At 43.1% G+C, this 22,425-nt stretch overlaps 1 protein-coding gene across 11 annotated transcripts in view; it reads right to left on the bottom strand.

The window, feature by feature from the left end:
* The window catches only part of SPECC1 (sperm antigen with calponin homology and coiled-coil domains 1), an 88,105-nt gene that overhangs the window by 37,436 nt on the left and 28,244 nt on the right, over nucleotides 1-22,425 (bottom strand). The window contains exon 1 of one of the 11 annotated variants that reach the window (XM_068210535.1): nucleotides 17,668-17,843. The exons of the other annotated variants lie outside the window; for them this stretch is intronic. Coding sequence (XP_068066636.1) covers nucleotides 17,668-17,707 — 40 coding nt within the window. The 5' untranslated portion in view covers nucleotides 17,708-17,843. Of the gene's footprint in view, nucleotides 1-17,667; nucleotides 17,844-22,425 lie in introns of those variants that run through there. 11 annotated transcript variants of the gene reach the window in all.

The raw sequence follows: 22,425 nt of genomic DNA, 5'->3' as shown, positions 1-22,425 counted from the left end.
GGACTGAAACATTTATGCTGAGCACAGATTCAGTGAAATATAAAACTCTTCTGGCACTTCCAACACTAAGACAATTGTGTGGCTGCAGCTTCTTGCAGAGATGGATGAGAGATTTTTCCATGTTCTAAATTCCCATCCTCTTAGGGAAGAAGAGCAAAAGGAGCTTAGAGAGTTGATGCTGTTCTGTTCGGTTGTTGGTTGGGTTTTTTCCCCACCAACCAACAATGCAAAGCATTATGTGACAAGGGAAATGAAGTTTATGAGTTGTTGATTTTCATCTTTCAAAGCTCTCTTGAAATACAGGACCCGAGGCACTGAAGAAACAATAAGAGCCATCTGAAACATGGAAGTTGTAACAAGCTGGTTGAAGAAAAGAAGCTGGTTCAAAGGGCAGGTATGACATGCCACTGCAAGTGACAACACCGTGAATTTAAGAAAATCCTCCTGAAAATTCAGGACCTTATTCAAAAGGAAAAGCCCCAAAGTACAGGATCATAAAGTGTGGAGATGGGGCACAATGAGGAGATGTTGTCCAATGAAGCCACATAAACAGGATGCAAGAGCGAGTTATGCAAACAGAAAGGGCTAGTGAGCCACTGTTTGCAATAAAAACAACTTCCAGAAGGACTCTGGGGGAAATCCTAGAATGAATTCCATCTCCCCACATTCGGGAGGCTCTTTGCTGACACATATGTGCAGCATCCACAGAAAATCAAACAGCATTACGAGCAAAGGGGAGCAGACTCCCTGCCTTGCACAGCAACCTTGGAAGGGTTAACATTAACGCCACCCGGTTTGCTCAGCATCTTTTGAAGAATGCACTGGGTTTATAAAGCCCACACAAACAGGAGCCCCTCCTCCCCCCCCCCCCAAACACACACACTCTGCAGCAGCACAATAAACACCCCCAGACAAAGAGCAGCTGAAGAAAAGCCCCCTGAACTCGGCGCAGCGCTGGCAGGAGAGCACAGAGAGCCTCTGTCATGGCAGGGGCACAGTGAGGCCAGAGACAAAGGCTCCAGTGTTTTTGGGAAGAGATACAGGGACAGCCAGGCCCACACAGCTTCATTCAGTCACCTACAGCTGGAGGGGACAGCACAGCTCCGGGATCTCCAGTGGAAAGCACCATGAAAGCGGAGATGGGAATTCTCCTTGTCAGAGCCCAGGCCCCAGCTCATGGATCATCCCCTTCCCAACCCAGCTGCCAGGATCCGGCACCCATAAAACCTACTCAGAGTGAGCTCAGCACATAAGCAAAGCTCGTGGTATCCATGCAGCCAACACCAGGAGATGAAGGACAGGAGGAAAACTGAAAGGACCATGATGTGATGTGACTTCCAGCAGAGAAATACCAGCTCAGCACAGCCCCTCCCTGCTCAGAGAGAGGCACAGGTGAAACCCAGGGGGGAAAGCACTTGAATGCATCCTGACCATGGAACAGGACAAGTGTCCAGCATACAGAAGCAGTTTTCACACCAGCTGCAGCCATACTACATTTTAAGATGCAAAATCCACATTGCAAATTATCAGAGATGTTCTTGAATGGAGCCTAAGGGGTGATTTAAAGCCTTCTGTATGTCCTGGGCTTTTATTCAATCTGAAAGGGTTTTCTACCTTTCACACAAAATTTTATGACAAAAATAAGTGCTCTGAAAAACTTTTTTATTGCCCAAACCGGTTCAATAGCATGACTGTCAACTGGTCAGTACGTGACTAAGCAGTATTCCATAAATAGTGGGTGGTATTCTGTACATTGCAATAAATAATGAGGTAATTACACATTAGTACAAATTGCTTGGCACTAAGGAAACCACCTTTTCCTAGGAGATATGCTGCACTTGTAGTGATGCCAGCATGTTTCTAATCACCACCAGATGACAACTTCAACATGATCCTGAGCAATGGAAGACATATACATAAGGACAACAATTAATGATATTTAACTGGGATTATCTGTACTCCACCAGTTTGCCAACCTGTGCAGGCTTTGAGCTTACTCAATGTGCCTCGTGTTTTGCAAGACTCCACGCTCTGCTGACTTGTTCTGTCATAAATCACGAGGCATTTGCTATCCATCAATAACCATTAACCAACTTGGTTTTTTCATGATGTAGAAAGACTTGCATATTCTCCTCACTCCACTCTCCACAAGCACCACATGATACTAAAAAGTCACAAGGAGCCCCCCAAAAAAAGAGAAAAGTTTTAAGCGCATATGTTGATCACAAAACACCAAATCAAGTATAAACACTATTTTAAAGTCTATTTTATGGGCAAGCCCTCTCTGAATGACCTTGGAATTGAGCAGTGTAGTGGTTGCCAGTGACTGCCAAGCCACAGCCCGAGGCTCCACAGTCAGGAGCTGCACTGAGGGCTGGGCAAGTCCCCGTGGTGACCTGATTAACTGGCCCCCAGTCTGGTGATGGGCTGTGGGAGACTCCAGACAGACACATGCCTCCCAGGCTCCTGCATCCAACACTGCCCTGATTTATGCTGCTGCTTTCAGTGGCTGAAATCACACAGAACTTCACTGCCTGGCCAGTGCTGCTGGTTTTGAGCAGGGGAGAGAAAAACAATCAGACCTGAATCTCAGTGGAGGTCACCTTATCACTGTGTTCCTCACCTGGGTGCCCAGTAAGAACTTCTCCATTTTCAGCCTTACTTTTCAGTTGTGAGGCATTAAACCATAACAATAGATAGAACTTATAATTCTCCAAGTGCTTTAAAATTACCAGCTATTTAACTGAAATCCTCTGAAACACATAATTAAGTTTAAGCTACAGGACAGGGAAGCAGAGAGAAATGAAACACCTCACCCAAGGTCACACTAAATCAGGTTTAGGAACAGGGTTCGTACCCTGCTGCGGAGCTTTCCATGCACCACTTGCTGCCAGGGAGCACTCCCTGACTTCCCACTAGTGTCAAAAGCCAAAGTATCACTTTAATGAGATAAAAGTTGATCCCTTGAGATGATCTTTTGACATTTTAATCCCATTTTCAACACAACTACAATGTTTCTTGCAGAAGCAGGAGGATTACCCCTCAGTTTTTCTACATTATGATCCATTTCTGATCTGAGCGCTCAGCACCTTCCATAGGGACATCCATAACCAGGAGAAAATGGACTATGGAATGGAGGAGAACATTTCCCAATCCTCCAAGGTGAAACACAGGACTGTTGTTCAGAAGTAATAACAGGCAGCACACCCAATGTAATTACAGTGGTAGCAGGCTAAAGGGATGTAGGAGGCAAACATTTTACCAGTCACAGGGGGACACGAGTGACATTATGGAATAAAGATTCAATACATTTATCTGCCTATGATAGCAAATATCTCTGCAGTAAAGCACTAGCCTTGAATTTACATTTATTTTACTTGACCCTTAATTATACTAACAGTTCAAACACCTGCTTCTCCAGTCCCAGAGAGCAGTAATGTCACTTGGGAAGTGACAACATTTGACTACATAAACACCTTTGAAAATGTTTTAATTTCTGCCTTGAATCTATTTTTTAAAACTGGAGTCAATACAAAATGATTTGCCTCTGGCCTTTGTCCCATTTGTGTCCCACAACCTGCCCTTTTCTTAATCCTTCCCTCCACATATTAATAACCCAAAGGTTAATGCCATGGCCTTCTACTGTTCCACAGTGGTCTTAACAGGGAATGTTCCATTTAGTACCTTATTCCTCAATTTTAATCCTGTCATCTCTTAGGCAAACAACAATAAAAACAAATTTTTTTCCTTCAACATACTCAAAATCCCACGTAATTCACTGTTCCATAGTTTCAGTAGGTACTAAGCCTCCTGCACCATCGATGTAATTTAAGCACTGATCACCAAGTCATCTCACAAAGCATTTCAATCCTGTAAGACTAAAGCATGGAGACAGATGCAGCTTTGGTGTGATGTTTTTAAACAATGGATACCTTATTTGAATTGCAAGAACAGGATAACTAACAAGAACTAAAAGAAAGCTATTCATAGCACGCTGCAAGTCATACATTTCAGAAAGGCGAACTGTTGCCTGCAGACAAGTTTGTCCTCTCATGAGGGATGTTAAAGCTCTCTCATTCCAGCTCCTGCTTTTGCAACAGATCAGCAATTTTACTGTCCCGTGTCTGTCATCCCTAAATCCACCTCAGAAAGGACAGTGCAACAAGAGATTGGAAAAAGAAATTATCGACTAACTATTCAAAGCTCCCTGAAAACAGAAGACAGAGGTGGTTCCGTCAGTCTGGAATTCTGTCCTCACATGCCAGGATGTTTTAATAAAATTTCCCATCTGAACAGAACTCCTGAGCCTCAGATAGAAAAGTGGTTCCTTGAGGGAAAGGTCAGTATAAATCAAGTGGACTGGAAGCATTTAGCACCATGGCTAAGTAAAGGGAATATTAACAGCCCACACTTGTACAGCAAATAAAAAGAATTATTAAACCACCCCACACAATTTTACTGTGCTCCAGCACTTGCTGTTTAGCTGAAATATGTCCTTCTTATCAATTCTGGCTTTCAGCTCATCCTCTGACTGTGACTTCAGTAGATCCTGGACTTGAGAGCACTTCCTCAGGTTTTGCCAGGATGTGCTGAGCATCCAGAGCAGCACCAGGAACCCACAGCGACAGCCAGGCAAGGCAGGCAGGTACCTGCCCTGGGAAAGGTCCTGGCACCACTTTCAGTTTCTCAGTAAAACAAACCTGGGTCACAGGAGTATCTTAATTCCATCTGGTTTATGACACCTGGTCTAGGACACCAAAATTCAGCTGTCTAGTGCCATTTCAGATGACCTTTAGGTATATTTAAAATACCTTCACTGCACTCTAAGATTCGGCAGCACCTGTTGGAGGACTTGTCCCTTGCTCCAGAGGCAGACAGAGCAACTGGGATGTCGGAAGACACCTGAAGTGCCACCAGACACTGAACTGAACAGGCAGACTCTTCACATTTACAAAGCAATGTGAGAAGGCAGATGACAGCAGCTTTTTGGTGCTACATTCAGAATTCCCCCAGCACCCTAGTACCCTTCAGCTGATTTCCAGCTACACAATGAATGATTTAACACAATGGATTAATATGGGATTCATTACACCATCAATGTGAATTTAGTCACAGCCAAGTCACAAAAGATGGCATTAGCTTGGAGTCACCACACTCACTTGCTGTGATAAACCAGCACATGTTACAGGGAGCCTGGACATATTTTCTGACTTCTTTTGTCAACTCAGAGTAAAGTTTTCAAGAACCTAATTAATTTGGTGTTTAAAATCCATTTTTCAAAAGCAGATAAGCCACTGAGACCTCAAAGCTTAACTGAAAGCCCAGGGCACTTGGCAGATCCCTTTGCCCCTGTTCCAGCATTGATCCTGAGATTGATACTGAGGCTGATTAAGAGTCAGTGAGGGATGTCCTTTGGGAAATGGAGACTGTACAGCACAGAGAAAGGATTGCTGTGCACTTGACTCCCTTAAAGTACTTTTTCATTAAAAGGCTTCAGTACACATCTGTTTTATTGAATCACCCTATTTTCTCCTGCCTTTTTCCCCCTCCTTTGCTTAAAGCAAATGAAACAGTTAAAAAACAACTTCCCTGCTGACCAGAGATGATCTGATATCCTAATTAACAGGAAACACACTGACACATTTCACGATGGCATGAGGAAAAGCAAACATTGAGAAGTAGGGCAGATAGAACAGCAGCCCTTACCTGCACTGCTGGGCTACTTCACACAGACAAAAATCCCTGCACATTCTGCCACACTGCTTAATCCCCCTATCCCAAAACCTCTGGGAATGGCAGGACAGCTTGGTAACAAATACTGAAGGGATGCACACAAGTAAATCAAGCCCTGAGGAAGATTTGAATCAGTCCTGAGAGCTTCTTGGGAGCTGAAATGTGAATGGGACTGGATTCAAAAGGTCGGAATTTCAAAGAGATGTAGGTGGCAAGAGACACCACCACCCAGCACCTACTGATATTTTCAAAACTGCTTGAGCTGTTTAGAACTTCATATTTGAGAGTGAAATGGCTGAAACTTCTGCTCCACCATCAGCTTAGGCAAAAGTCAGGATAAAGAATGACACTATTGTACTGTGAAAAGTATCATGGCTTGATCTGCTTGGTACACAAAAGGGGGTGAGCTGAACGGGTTTGCAGTCAGCATTCTTCCATGACAACAGCACTGGATACTCCTCTGAAAAATCCTCAAAAACTCAGAGGAGCACACTATTTTCCATCTCTTTCAGGGTAGTCCTACAGAAAGACAATGCTCTCTGCTACCTGGTGTTTATGCAGCAGCAAACAAAGCAAAGCAAGGCTTGGCCAGTCTGGCTCTTCCGAATTAATCAGTCTGTTTGCAGAGTGTTAGTCACAGAGGCAACACCTTCACAGGTCAGCACCTCCTTGGGAAGGTTCACTTGTACTCCACCTAGCTTTAAAAAAAGACAAAGAGATGGCTCCAGAACAACAAATGTGGTTTTGATAATCCAGCACTAATTATATATAGAAGCTTCTGCTCCAATAAGGCCTTTTACTCACTTAGCAAATGCAGACTAAGAGTAATTAAAACATTAGCTTTTTTTCTGAATCCTTTAATGGCCTGTTGGACTGTCTGGCCTCCCTGACTGCATTGTCCCTGGAACAGGCACAATATGCAACAGGAGGAAAGAGCTAAAAGGCTTAATGCAAAGATTTTGATCTATGTAATCATCATGGAGAGTGTAGGAAAGCAACTCAGGTACTGATATTTGAGATGGAGGATATGAGCAGGAGACCAAAGAGAAATAAAAATTATATTACAAAGTACTAGGGAGCAACAGATGTCTGTACTGAAAAAGCTACACTAGCAAAGAAAAAAAGCAGCAATAAGCATCTTGAGCTGAGTAATTCCTAATTTAAGACTACATAGACCCCTGACATTTGAGCTGAACACTTGGTAAAGGTTGGCTGGGTTTTTTAGTTATAAATACTAGTCTAGAGATCCAAAGTGCAAAAAGCACTCAAGAAAAGGTACTTTTGGTAACTTAAAGACTAAGTCATGACAAAACTACTTGTCAGTGGTTTACATCTGCAGATGAACTATTGGTAGGACATTCTTTTCAAGGGTGGCCACCAGAAGAGACTCTCCCATGGCAGGAATGTAAGCAAATAGTAGAGACCACCTTATAGTTGAAGCATCACTATTTAGTTCTAATTTTAGCATCTAAACAAGTACTAAGAATCCAGAAAAGACCCCAGTAAGTTTTAAAGTGGTTTTAAAAGAGAAAAATGTCTGCTGCACAATTAAGGAATGATCACACATATTTTATTTTCAGCTTGTTGTATTCACCTGATCAATAGCTCTGTCATTTTCTCCTTGCAGAGAAAGTCACATTTAATTCTTCCAGAAAAGTGTTAAAACGAAAATAGAAAAAGATCAACTCTACTCAGTATCTGCTGGCTCCAAGCTCAGCACAGCCACAAGAACTGAATTTCAAGTTCACTTTGTCACAGCTCAATTCTATTACAGTGGAAACAAGGTCGCATTCAGAAGGTAAATGAGACGAGATCTGATCAAAACCCTGTTCACAAAGTCTCATTGTGAATTTCAGCTGACTTTTCCTGCTCTTTATGGGCCTGGTCAGAGACAATTCCTCTCTGAATAACAGCAAGAGTAGTTAAAAATCTCTTTACCCTGAGAGATTTGCCAGTGTCCACACAAAAGAGTCCCTTCTTAACATTTTTAATGCTGTTTACTTGAGATTCCTGAAAGTTTTTAAACTGAAAATGAAAACTCAAGCTTGGATATCCCTGTTTTGAGTAAAGGTACAAAAGTACAAAAGCAGCGCAGCTCTACTGTAAGACGCCACTTTTGCTCCCAAACCTCAGGACCAAAGATGCATCAGGAAAGTGAATTGGCTGAGAGACAAGAACTGCTCTGTGCCTGCCCAGTCTTTGCTCCCACAAACACAAACTTCTCTTTCTAATCTGCTCAAGAGTCAAGGAGCACCCAAGGGGCTCCACTGCTCCATCAGGCTCTGGCACCAAGAGAATCACGAGGTGCTGCTGTGTTCACCCCCAAAATGAGGGACACAAACCCCATGGAATTACCAGCACTGGTGCAGGTCACAATTGGGGAGGAATCTACCCCTGAACTACTTTGGATTTCTGGAGTACCCAGCAACCTGGCATAACAAACACTGAGCCATCCAAAGCCAATGTTCAGGGAAACTCTATATCCTACACTTGCTGGAATATCCCTACAGTAAACTCGACACTACTTTTTTTGGAACTGTTAATACCACCGGGCCTGCCAAAAACTTTAGTCAGCTCCAAATTATACCCCTTGTCTAGCCCCCACAAAAGTATGACTAAAACTTTCGATGTGTAGCAGCATTATCTTGAAATTATTCTGGTGAAAGTTCCAGAAATAGAGAATTCTCCCTTTTTAAAATGAAGTACCCCTACTTCCTGGTTTTAATGTGAATTTGTAATTGCCACAGCCATCACAGCTCATTGTTAAAAAAAAATACATAATTTTTATATTCCTTAAGGGGGTCTTGACTCTATATACTTGTGACATTAGCATACCAAAATTATTGGGATTTCTGTGTACTATGACACTTCCTGATTTTGTTTGTCCTGGAACATTTCCTGCCTATGCACCTGTAAAAACAAGACAGGATCAGGTATAATCATCTCATACCTACAGCTAAATCAATTTTAAGCCAAACTCTATTCTGGTAGTTTTTTAGACAACTGTTAAAAAAAAAAAAAATCCATAAATACGAATTTTTCTGTGAAGAGGGACAAAATCACTGCTGTTTCACTGAAAAAAGATTTTTTTGTTTGATCTGGTTGGTAAGTTTGGAGTTTCCTTTGTTTTCCTACCTGTTAGATCTGAGGCTGCTTCTGCTTTCCAGAAGGTTTTTAGCAGCTGCTGTGAGGAACATCCTTGGAGTTAATAACACATCCCCCAGAATGTGCTTTCAGAAAAAGCAGGGATATGCTTGAAGATAAAGCAGATAAATAATTTTTCAACTCCTATGGTTGTACTAGGAATATTCCTGAGATAAACGACCACTAGCTACACTAAGAATCCCAGGGTTTTCCTTGATTCTAGCTTGCAGACAAGCAGGTAATTCTCCTCAGCTCAGAAAGCAGCTTCCCAGCTAATCTAGCCCATAAGTCCTTCACCCAGCCATTGCTGGGTTAACAGTGGTGATAAAACAGCTGTACTTCCATTTCTGGAAAATACAATTATAATGGATAAAATACCAGTGTTGAGTGTTTTGAGAAGTACAGGAAATTAAAAAGCAAACAAAACTAACCAACCCTAAATCTAACCATACCAACTCACTTAACAGTGGCTGTCAGTAGATGTGCTCCTCCATGCACAGTGGTTGTCACAACTGAATGTGATCTGTGGCTCAAGTTAATGAAGCAGTTGCCTAAAAAACCTCCTGGTCCAAGAATCCAGTTGGAAGGAACAGTGAGAACCCCGCTCCTCCCAGACAAGTCAGGTGCTGGGCATCACTCCTCTAACCATCAAAATCTGACATCTCTTCACAAGCACGAAGGATAACCAAACAGATTATAAGAGGGGAAATGCTTAATATCCAACATTTTCACAATTAGCAAGTAATTTACTCAGCCTGTTTAACTGTTCAGGAGGCCATGCCATGGACTGAATCATGGAACTGATAGAGAGACCTGCATGGGACTTCATCACACTTCTCTTTCTTTGTAAAGGTGGGTCCTGCTCTAATTCCTTGTCCTTGCCACGGAGGGAGCAGAACCATCACAGAGGAAAAGAAGCCGAAAATGCCTCTCCAAGCACTGCTGTGGAGTGCTCTGTGTCAGGAATCCATGATCCCAACCCTCCAGCTCAGGAATGCTGCCCCACACTCCCAAAAGACCAGCGCTGACCGAGCCAAAAGAACTTTCCTCATAAATTCCCAAACCCTGCTAATCCAGAAAAACAGGGGGGAAAGGGATCAAAAATGGAAACATGAAAGGAGGTACCTCTTCCTTCCCTAATAGGGCAGAACTTAAAAGCTAGAAGCTTATTTTTTAAATTGTTTGCTTAATGCTTAATAACCAGTTTGCATTGCACTGGTGTTACAACTGCCTTTTGTTTACTGAACTGTGATGGCCACATAATAAACCCAGTTTTATTGTCATTTCCAGCCTGCTTCTGTGAGGGGGTGGGGAAAGGACTCCACAGCTCATCCAGAGCTCAATCCAGCACAGAGCTAAGGGAGCTGGAACAGCCAATACTGAGAGCTGGGCTGAAATCATCAGAACTATCAACACAGGATGAGACACATCAGGAAAAGAAATGAGACAGAAGGGGAGAGGAGAAAGCTCATAACATAATGAGATATTTATCTATAAAACAGTGCCCACTTCAAAGCAGGAAGAGCTTTAACTCCTTGGTTTAAAAAAAAAAAAAGAGCTTTTAATTAAAAGATCAGTCAAAGATTTTCCACAGTCAAGCAGCCCCAAAGAAACTATGTGTGGAGGAGGCTGAGAGTAATTCTTAACATGATTAGCCCATTCTTCAAACTCAACAAGGTTTTTCAAAAGCATTTGTCAAGATCTAGAAGATAAGGATTGTGGAAATATCCTCAGCCCCTCAAAGAGGCACTCTTCCCTTTTGACACCTCCATCCTGATCAGCTTTTGCTCTGGAAAAACATATTCAGAGCTCTGTGCCTCTCACCTCGTGGCAAAATAGATTGTAATCCTAGGATCCATGGCTTTGGGTTAAGCAAAGTTACTGCCATGGACTTTAGGAGGCCTGACTTGAAATATTTCTGTGCCTTGCTCTAGTCAGCTGAAAACAGGCTGTACTGAGCACACAGCCTTCCATGAGACAAAGGTCTAAACGCCTCTGAAGGTTTAAATGAATTGCTCCACTTTTCTGGATCACTCGTTCCATTCAAGGAATGTTTCCAGACTGGGATGGACATGACACCACCACCTTATCCCCTCCCAGCATTACAGCTGACACTGCATGCTCTGGGGAACAAGACTTTGAACCACTTCCCTTTGGTCAAAGAATTTTAAAATTATTTTTCTTTTCTGAAAAAAAAAAAAAACAAACTCCCAGGATTTTGACAATTTAGCCTTAAATAAGAGAAATGCAGCGTTCTCTACAGGCTGCAGTTTAGCAACTATTTCACATTATTGCAGACAGACAACACCAGGGCTATTGCACTCTGGAGGAGCTTTCCCAGCAGAGAATACCAGTCCTGGAATGACTCCTGTTCATGGAATCCCATCCCCTCTTACCAGCTTTTAATTATGACTAATGAACCTCACGCTGAGTTGGTTCTGTTCTGCACAAGCACAGGGAATTACCTCTGTTTTATTTCAGGAATCATAGCATTTTTGTCTAGGAGAGTAAGTATTCACTTACAATTTTGAAGGTCTTTCCCGTATTGCAGAGAACTCAGTTCCTGCCAACAAATTTATCATTATCCACACCCTTGTGGAAACAACCCCTATAAAAGGGATTATTTGAGCATAATTATTTGGTATCGCAAGGATTTCTACATCTTCAGGATAGATGCTGCAATGGCAAAATGCAGAAGGTCTTTAGGGTGTGAAAAATACAAAAGAATATCCTCCAGATGCAGGGAAGAAGCCACCTTTACATCCTACATATTTCAGACTAATTAAACCAGATTTCTATCCTTAGTATAGGATGGGATTTCTTAATTCAGTTGGGGAAGAAAGGTCATCCAACATAAGTAAAATGTGTCAGAGAATTAACTGCACCCTGCCCCTAAACCCATTTTCATTCCATACATTAATAAATATAATTTCACTGAAGTTGCTGCTGAAACTCTTACTTGCCTGAGTAGCAATGATTTTTAAAATTTAGCACCAGAGCATCCATCAGGAAAGGAACGTGAGAGGAACATAACTCTGCTCATGGGATATGGACACATTTGCTTTGCTCCTAACATTTCTCCTAAGCAACTGAATAAATTCCAACCAAGATACAAAACCTACAGAGCTGGTAACAAATGGAAAATATATGTCCCTTTTTCAGCCAACACATCCCCTACACATGCTCAGAACTGAACCATGCAAACTCATGTTAGCCCTGTGCTTTCCCAAGAGTGCATTTTTCCAGTGATGAATATAAAATTTGCCTGTAAGAGCTTCAAATGTAAATTTTGTTGCTGACAAAAATATAGAGCTTGTTAGCTGTGTGCTCCAGAGCCTGATGAAAAGGGCAGGAAGCTGCAGCTCTGATGTAATTTATAGCTGAGAGAACCGACCCATGATCACACAGCACACAAGGGCAGAGTGCTCTGCCTCAGAACATGCAATCCATATCTATTGATGCTTGTGGAAAAACATTTCATGAAATATAATAGATGGAACATTCCAAAGAGATCTGAACACATGCCTGCTTTGGATTACAGGAAGAAAAAAGTTGATGCATGGAAAATCTAACAGTGTCTATTACCATCATCAGAGATCTCAGTTTTAGATCATCTTCAATCATCATGCTCAAATTGTTTGGAGATACAGAAGGGGAAAGTATTAGAAAATAATGAAAATATCAAATATTTGTCCATCTTCTACTGTCAGTCTGTGAGAATCACAGAAAAATCAAATTAAGTTGTCCTCAAGCAATGCAGTACAAACGAAATCAGAGAAGTTCTCTTGCCTCAGTTACAATCTCATGTTGTTTTGAAAGTTACATTCCCTGTGGAAATCAGATTTTATGAAGAGTAAATTAGTAAAACTGGGGAGGAATTGAAAAGAGGAAAAAAAATAATTTTTTCAGATTACTTTGCTGAAATACTGATAGAAGGTCCAGAACAAGGCCTGCTTCCAAATAAACTCCTCAGTACCTCCAGGGCTCTGGCAGCTTCAGTGGGAAGACCAAGGGGCAATGCATGCTCAGATTTCTTTGGTCAGCTTTACAACTTCAAGATCTTGAGGAGCCAAACATAGCCCAAACAAAAAGAAGCAAGCTTCTCTTTTTCTCCAGCGTTATTCCCTTCTCCTTTCACCCTTTTTCCTCTTTCAAGTAATTTAATGCTGTGTCAGAACCAACACAACCGTCCCCTGGCTGTTTCCTTGTCACTCTGCAGCTGTCAAGTACATTAACTAAACTAATGAAAAAATAATCAAGAAAATTAGCTTTTACATTTACTATCATGTTAGATCTACCACTGGTAGGTCCTAAAACCACCAGCACTGGGGCAAAAGCACAATGCAGTGCTCTGGACCCACAGGACAAGTTCTTGCTGACCAGCTCATTCAGCAGGATTCCCAGAAGCTCCCTGTCTTCATCCAAAAATGGTTTGTTTTGCTGATGGAAATTAATCTCACACAAAATGCATAAACCACATCCTGCTGTCTGCCATGCCCTAAAAGTTCTCCTTGTAAAAGCTGTCATCCTGCCCATGGAGAAAGCACTCCCACGCAGCACATCTCCCAGCCAGGGCAGAAAACTAACTGCTGGGAAGGCCCTGTAGTGTAGGAGAGCTTATTGATGATCTTTTCCACTAATTTAGCCTTCATTAGCCTTTCAACTTGGAATCAAGGGACCTCAGGCTATCACTGAACACTTCCTCAGATAATTCCAGAGGTAAGTTACTCACACTCATGACTAAATTCCTCTAAGAGGTCAGTCCAGACTGTGACAGTGGCTGTTCCTGTTTCACTGGCCTGGGAGCAGAGGGGACACTGCCACTGACTGACGTGTTTGTCAGTCCTTCTGAAATGATTTCATCATGTCAGTCCTGTCAAGTCACCTCACAAGACCAATCAACAGAGCTGGCCCTCACTGGCCTTGGAAGAAAAGCTTAAGTCAAGTAAAAATTACTCTCCAGGGGAAAATAAACTTCTTCAATACCAGTTTAATCAGCAGTGTGTTACTACTCTGAAAAATGAGAGCATTTGTAAACCCCCCATGCAAGAATGACTTGTGGGAGGAAGAGGTGACTAAGGAATTAAACTATCCAGTGGAGAGCAAATTGTGGTTTGTTGGCTCCACTGGGAACAAAAGGTCTATGGCTCGCTGCCCGATCTCCAAGAGGACATGACTTGCAGTCGGTATTTCCATGAAAGCTGTTATGTGATTCATTAGCTTTGCTGGCCCCTCTCTCCTCCCTCCCTTCCCCCCACACCATCATTAAACTCATCTGGTTTCTTGAGCTCTTGCTTGGCAGAAATGGTGTTCTGACATCCAACAGAGTTAAAATGAACGGCTCCCATGTGTGGGAGAAAGGGAGAGAGGCAAATGAGGGAGACTGAAGAGAGCACCCAGAAAACATCTGACTACACATCCTGAAAACAAAGAACAGAAGTGACAAGAACATGTATTTCTACAAAACCATTTGTCTTGAAAGTCTCCTACATTTTCCACTGAAAAATCCCTCCCTCAAACTAAATGAAGTCACCCCTGGGCCAGGACAAAACAGACATAAGAAAACAGATCAATACTGACTCAGTGCATGCACTGACACTTGATATTCTCATCCAAGCCATGTAAGCATGTTTTACAAATAAACACAATCCCAAAAAAAGCCTAACCCTTGGATAACCCCACCCGTCACCTTGTTCCAACAAGAGAAGTTAACATTTCCCATTCAAGCCATTCTTTCACGAAAGTTTTTGTGGGTATTGAGTCATTATTTCCCACCTCTTCCCAAAGATATTAATCATCTATCACCTGCAGATGTTTAGAGGATAAACAACCCCCCCATCACCGTGTCAACCAGTGTCAAAGAACATCAGTGCTCCTGTTCAGAAATAACAGGAGGCCTCCCTGTTTCCAAGGCAAACTATGTTTGAAAGGCTTTGTCCCAGTAAATACTGTGAACTGGATAACTCTGGATTCTTCCATACAGCTCCCAGGAAATTTTGCAGCTATTCCACAGGTGCTCTGGCCTCTGTTTGTATACACTCTTTCCTTTAGCTTGGGTAGCCAGTTTCAAAAACAGAAAACTAATTCTGCTGACAAACTGCTGCAATATTCACTCTCCTTTCACATAATTTTCTGTACTACTTTATAGGTGTTTTCATTCTAAAACCTCCACTGGCTTTAAAAATATTCAGAGCACTGGGAAAACCAATGACTTGCAAGGAGCAGAGTTTTGGCAAAGAAGTGATGCAAACTTGGGTCACACAATCATTTGTGAGAACTTTGTGGTGTAAAAGCTGTTTAAAGTAAGTTTTAAATTAGAAGCTAGGAAAAGCCTATATAATTTAATGTCATTAAAAGCAATCCTCTCAAATCCTTGTTAGACACTCTTAGGAAGATGGGGATTAATTTGAGATGATACTGGGCTGTTAAGAGTTTTGTCTTCTGTTCAAAACATTCCCATCAGACACCAGCAGTGGATTTCTTTCCTTTGTCTTCTCCTCGCCACAGTCCCTTGCTCAGTCAGTCCCAGTTCTTTGATTCTCCTGTATAATGTGTTAACTTTCAACTGCTCAGCTTGGAGGCAATAATTTCCTTCCTGTTCCTGGACAGCACTGACCAGCCCACCCAGAATTTACACTTAATAAGGCAACCTATTAAAGTACATAATACACACCTAAATACGTCAAAGTAAATACTTTACTTGAAATGATAACCTGTATCATAACAGGATCAGATTTTTAAAGACTTCAGTGCCCACTGACAAGAAGAGGAGGAACAAATCTGCCCCCAGTACCCCAAGATGGTAAGTCTGGGGTGAAAGACTAAGAGATGAGCCATAAGATGTCCATACAGTTTCCTAAGAAGGTAGACAAGATGACCCTGAATGTCATGATCAGGGAAACAGGTCAAATTGGCTGTCTGTCACTAAAGCTGGCTCATGAGCTAGATCAATAAAGCAACCCATTCCTGGGGTTCAGTCTGGTTATTCCAAAACACAAGCTTAAAAGTACCACAGTTGTTCAAGATGTTGGTGTTCCTGAATGAGAGCTGAATTGAGTTCGCTCAAGCAGAAACAGAAACTCAGAGATACTACAACGTATCACATTCTGATGTGAGAAGCAGGTTTTTGCATCCTAGCTGTCAAAAACACAATCTCTGAGTGCCAGAGCTCTCGCACACAATAAGGACTATGCTGTCAGATTTTTTTTTCTTTTTGTCAGCAGGAATGTTTCTGACTGCTTTTCATGGTTAAACACTGGAGTTTTGAACAGATAGTTCAATACAAAACACTGGTTTTCAGTCCTACTCATACTTTATGAATAGTGAGGACTTTCAAACAAGACCTACTTCAGCCTGCACTTAAAAACTGAGAATAGTTTAAAAACTGCTTCGGTGCAACACAAGCATAACTCTTTCCTCTTCGATAAAAAAATAAATCAGGAGAAAACAAAGGATGAAAGAGATTTTTCAAACCCACGAGGGGTCTGCGTGCTCATTTATCATCTGCGTTAACAGCAAGTTGTTCAAAATGGCCCTGCAAAATCAGAGTCTGTTTGCTCCAGCTGATCAGAATCCAGCTCTCCCGTAGTTTATTATCAGTACTACCCCTCCTAAATGACACTTTTAACTCCAGCAAAACTTCGCTGGCCGGCAGTGGCCAGCAGATTTCAGGGGCTGGGGATGTAGGCAGCCACATTCTCCAGCCTAAAGTTTAACTTTCCCTTAGGGCAGCATTTCTTCTGGTGACTGGATACTGGCAGCTTTTGTGTTCTTCATTAGCCCGGTGATTAACACAGTGCTAGAGAGTTCTCACTACACCTCACTGCTGTTCCAGCACTGCTGGCAGAACTATTGTGAGATCCCTGAGCAGCAATGCAGCCCCGGCTAATTCCAGAGATCAGGTACATTTGTATTTGCTCTTAGAACTATACCTACATATCGACCCGAAGTCACAGAAACCCCCGCTCAAGCAATAACAACTTTAATGGGATTTTGTGAATGAAATTCCCATGGCAACAGCAAGAAACAGAGTGCTAGGAAATACAACTGATTGTGGTTTTATGTGTGTTAGAGGGTTCTAAATTCAGAAAGAAACTGAGAAATAAGCAGCAGAAAATAGTGGACCTACGGGGTTTCCCCTCTCACTCAGCGTTTGAGAAACAAGCAAAATAAATCAGAAGGCAAGCGAAGCAGCACTACGGCATCAGGAACAAATTAGCAGCCGTGCTGGTGTACGGTGCAGACATTCGGCACACGGGGAATGCGATCTACCTGATACCAGCTTTGAGCTTTCTATGAAATCTGCTCCTGATTAACATGCAGAGCACTACACTTCTGAAAGGACAATGGTGGGAGACCTTCCACAAAGGCATCATTTTAAATTCTAAGGCCTGGAAAATTTCAGGCCTCAGGCCACGAACAATGGTGAAGGCTAACACAGCCAGGCTGCAGATCCTGACAAGTTCTATGTACATCACTACATCGGTTTGTAACTTTTTAGCTGCATCATGCAGACTACGCCAAGAAAAAGAAAAAAAAAAAAAAAATCTGTCAACGAACAGGGTCCCTCCCTTGCAGGCATTCAGCTCCAAAGGATTCCTTTCAGAAAGGCTCCCGTAAGGACGGTGCTGTGACCTCAGGTACGGAACGGCAATAAAGAGCATTTACGAGGCGAACAGCAGCAGTGTCCCCAGCAGGTCAGAAGCCACCAGCATTCGCTGTGACACCAGCCCCGTGCCGAGAACAAAACGCCATCCCCGCCGTGCCGCCGCCCCCGCCGCTCGCACACACCTTGCTCGTGCTCCTCCGCTCTGCCCGGCTGGTTGCCCATCTCCCCTGGCCGCCCGGCTCCTCCCGAGCTCCCTCAGGCCGCCGGCGCCCCGCTCATGCCCGGTGCCGGCGCGGAGCCGCCTCTGGCCGTGCCCGGCGCAGCCCGCTCCGGCGGGGAGCGGCAGGCAGCGCGCTCCTGGCTGCTGGCGGCCGAGCCGCGCTGCGGCCCCGCCGAGGCGGCTGCGGCGCCGCCTCCTCCCTCATCCCAGCCCCGCTCCCGGCCGGGCTGGGCAGGAGCGAGCGGGGCAGCGCCGGGGGACACCCAGCGGCCGCCGCGGGAGCTGCAGCTCCGGCCGGGCCGCGGGCTCCGAGAGGGAGCGATGCTCCAGCACCGCCCTGAGCGGAGCCTCCCTGCCCTGAACAGCCGTGGCGGACAGGGGCGAATAGCAGAGAGCCCCTTCCGGGCGGTATTTCTATTTCATTAGCGTATTTCCATTTCATTAGCGTATTTCTAAGCAAAACGCTGAAACGCGGCTAGCGGCGAAGGGACCCTCAGCAGAGACCTGAGCAACCAAATGTCTCCAAAGCAAAGCCAACATTAATTTTTCCCCAGTTTCACCACCCGAAGCATGCTTACCACGGAGCAAACAGACCCTGCCCACAGATCTAAGCACACTGCTGAGCACAGCGGTGACATGTCTGGGCAAGGGCAGCTCCTAACGGCCACAAAAATGAGGGGACCAATTTCAGAGATGCTCAGCATCTCGTGAAAACATAGATACCCAAAGGATGCCGAAATGGAGACTGGACTCCTCTGAAAACCTGACCATGATTGTGAGCATGAGCCCTTTCTGGCAAGTCCCATCCATCAGATCTGTTCTGATGTCCTCTGGGGCTATTCCTGGGTCAGCTGAGCACCCCCAGCTGCTCTCAGCCTCCACTGGTGCCGAGAACAGCACAGCAGGCTCTCACCCCTATTATATTAAACAATATATAGGATTCAATGAGTACCACTGAAATCTATTTCTCTTTATTGAGGTAAGGATGTGGTGTTTTGCTCCTGAAAGTCTATTACAGTGATTTCCGAATTTCCCCTTATGCTAATAGAACAACAATCAAACCTGACAGCCACTAGCACATCTAGACCTTCAGCCACAAACGGGAGCAGATTTCACACCGTATCTCTATCATCAATATTTTTGCCTGTGACTGGCACTGCAAGAGCAGCTGCATAGGACAGGCCCACCCAGAGCCTGGCCAAGAGCACATCTTTCCAAAACATCAAGATGCTCCACACTCATGGATCCCTGATGTACATGGGAAACAAGGATACTGAATGACTCCAGTGATCAGTTTCTATTATGTGGATAATTAACAGAATCCTCTTGAGTCTTGGTTAAAAACAAATTCAGAAATAATAAACTAGTGTGTCTCCTAGGCTCAAAACAGCCTGAAAATAAAACATGAAGAATTAATCTATCTAGTTGTGAATCAATCACTTCAGATAAAGTATCTGGAGACCATTCAATATGAAAGAAGCGGAATTTTGCTAATCTTTCAGTATAATAGGATGAGTTCATTGTCACTCTTCAGCTTTCCATTGTTCTTCCTCTGACACTTTATAGAAGATAAGTTTTCATACAGCTGTCTATATCTGGATGACATTAAAAAACTCCTGTCTACTTCTGTCTTATGACATGTCAAACACAAAATGCTTTGTTTAATGAATAAGCCATCAAAGTTCTATAAAAAAGATTCAGTGACAATGCATTCTTTCTCTGAAAGTCATCTTATGATCTCTTAAGTCTTGTATCTTACCATGGTGGGTACTCAGCCTGCCCTTTCCAAGGTACAAATGCAAACTTCCTCCAACTGCTGTTGAAATGCATCTCCCACAGAAATTTTCTTCCATTATAGACTAAAGAGTGACTTCTGCTTTTCTTCAACAGGACTCACCTGAGGGGCTGCATTAGCTGTGAGAGTCTGTTGGGCTGATAAATCCTGAAGCTGAGCATTTATTACTTCATCACCTGCTTTCTATTTCTGTAATCACAAAAGGGAATGGTGTAACAAGGTCCCAGTGCGGGGAAGGTGCAAGCCTGGAGCAATTATAAAATGTAATCACTGACTCAGAGCAAACTCACCTGAAATCTGAGCACTGTAGAAGAGTCAGGACTGGAGAACCAGTCCTGTTCTGTTTCTGTTATTTTTGAAAGTGGCACGAAATGTAAGTCAGAACATTCTAACACCACGATAGAGAGAATGATGTCAGGCCAAAGACTTCTAGCCTAAGTCCAAAATGAAAGGTAAAGCACAAATTTTTAAGTATAACTACAGCCTGAGCAGAAGGTATAGATAAGAGATTACTGCATATGGAGCTTGCAGCTCAAGCTGAGGAAAAAGGAGTAACAGCAAGCATGACACGGGGACCAGGGAACAAATCACAACAGATGCATGGCTTAATCCTTAGGCAACTACTTCTTATCTGAACATTTTACATTACTTTCCCTTCCTCTTCAGTAATAAAGGTATAAAAAAGAATGAATTCATTTCAGCTCTACAAAGCAGATTAGCTGGTCTGTTCCTAAGCATGAAGCTTGACTCATTCCCTTGCTCTTTGTTGAACTGCCAATAAAACTTCACAAACACTCCTTTCCTATATAGTGAGAATGGGAATTAATTATTGAAGGTGTGATGTACATAATTCTTTCAACTCCTTAGTCAAATGGTAGGACTTGCTTGCCAGGCATAACTTTCTTTGCATCCTACTCATAACACAGCAAATGAACGAGTGTAACTTCTGTTCAAATTGCAATCCATGCTCATGAGAACAAGTGTGAAGATGCCACCAAATCTCAGATTTGCAGTGGCCAGGAACTTCAGTCTCTCCAGAAAGCTGAGGTCTAAAGAAGTTACAGATACTGATGTTGGACTAAACTGAATGGGCCCTAACTGTGGACATCATGAACACCAGAGTTCACACTATCACACTCTCCTTCTTCCATTAATGCTAAAGACTTTACGAGCACCAAGTACATAAGTAGCAAGGAAAATAAATCTTCAGAATCTGTCTATTATTCCCAGTAGTGGACCCCAAAGAATTAGGAATATAACATCTAGGGCTGAATCTCAGACAAACAAAAGTTTTTTTAACCATGCTAGAAATAAATTTTTTGTAGTGCAGATACTTGGCGAGGTCACAGTTCATGGCACAGAACCAGAGCCTTCCAGGAACCCATCTGAGATGGAGCTGTCAATCCCTCCCCTCTTGCTCTACAGTATTTAAATCTAATGTAAGCCAAAAGCTGCTGAAAAAAAAACAGTGGAAAAAAAAATACTACAAGGAATGCCAAGCCCTCCCCTGATCTGCATACTTGTCAGACCAGGCCAGCTTTGCGTTCCTTTCCTTCTCCCTCCTGTTCTTTAAGTGCAAACACAATGGCCCTCTGCCAAGGCATTCTGGCTGCAATAGATTTAGGCCCAGAGAATTTGTGTTAAGGATCATTTCTCTTCAAACCAGCTGAAGGAAAGCTGATAATTAACCTAGGGCAGGTAGTCAGAGCAGGGTTGTGTTGACTTTGCTGAACAACTTCAGTAAAGAAGCCTGAAAAGACATGAAAACAAGCTGGGAGATCTAGATTTGTGCTATTCTTGGAGCATCCAGGCATCCTCCCCTCTGTTTAGGTGTCCCTAGGAAGGCTTTTGGGATCACCACAGTTCCCTTACAGCTGTAATGAATCCTCCCTATACATGCTGCCTTTAGCCAATTAACTGTCAACAATTTAATGAGTTAAGTCATTGCAGCCTTCTAGACTCAGCATTTCAGTATCCCTACCACACACTGAATCCTCTGAGCTGGCTCAGGTCCCAGAGGGGCTCACGTGTGCCAACAAAGTCATTCTCAGGAGAACACACAGAGAAAAGGGTCTCTTTCACAGGTGGTTTTAACAAGAAGCTGAATGCAGAATCTCAGAATGTGTTAACAGATTCAGCACAGGAAATGTAAATTCTACAGTAGATTAGGACAGCAAGAAAACTTGAAAAAGGTACATTCTGCAGACAGTGTTGTCAGCAGAAGTTAATTCCTACTTGTTTAATAATGCAAGATGACTGCAGCCAGCCTGTGAATGCCTCTAAAGAAGCCTGTTATCCATAACAGGATCAGGTATCAGAAATCCTACCAGACAGCCTGTAAAGGCATTGGTCTCACTACACTGCCAGTTATCAAAGAGGAAAAAGATGCCTGGAGAACAGTCATGTGAAGCAGCCCCCATTCCCAGCCATTCCACGATGCACAACTGTCCATGGCTTAGAGAGGGAAAGAGCAAAGCTTCAAAGAACATGAAAAACAACACAGCAATAAATAGAATACAAGAATATTTTCAGCAAAGGCATCAGCAACCAACAACTGTATTTGCAGGCTGTGGCAAGAAAAAAAATCCTTGTAAGAAGAAGTAAGAGAAACTTGACAAGTAGCAGTCATAACCTAAATCTGGAATGCCAAATTTCATCTATCTCAAATCTTGAGCTTTCCCTTCAGAGGACAGTGGGTAAAATCTTCTAAACCGGTGCTGAAACTCAGCCTGACTACTTGACACCTGGGGAAATCACACACAGAGGAAACATTTTGCTAAGGAATGCCAGGGAGGTTCAGGTTCATGTTTCTAGCAATATGTTAAACATCCTTGCATATATTTATAGGTGTGTGTAGATGTCAATATGCATATCCAGCTGCATGTAGAGCTCTGGATGTAAATGCAGACACATTTCCATTGCTTT

The sequence above is a fragment of the Anomalospiza imberbis genome, chromosome 20 (assembly GCF_031753505.1).
Source record: "Anomalospiza imberbis isolate Cuckoo-Finch-1a 21T00152 chromosome 20, ASM3175350v1, whole genome shotgun sequence".
NCBI lineage: Eukaryota > Metazoa > Chordata > Aves > Passeriformes > Viduidae > Anomalospiza > Anomalospiza imberbis.
Note: the sequence above shows the minus strand (reverse complement) of the source record. Positions and strands in the feature narration are given on the sequence as shown.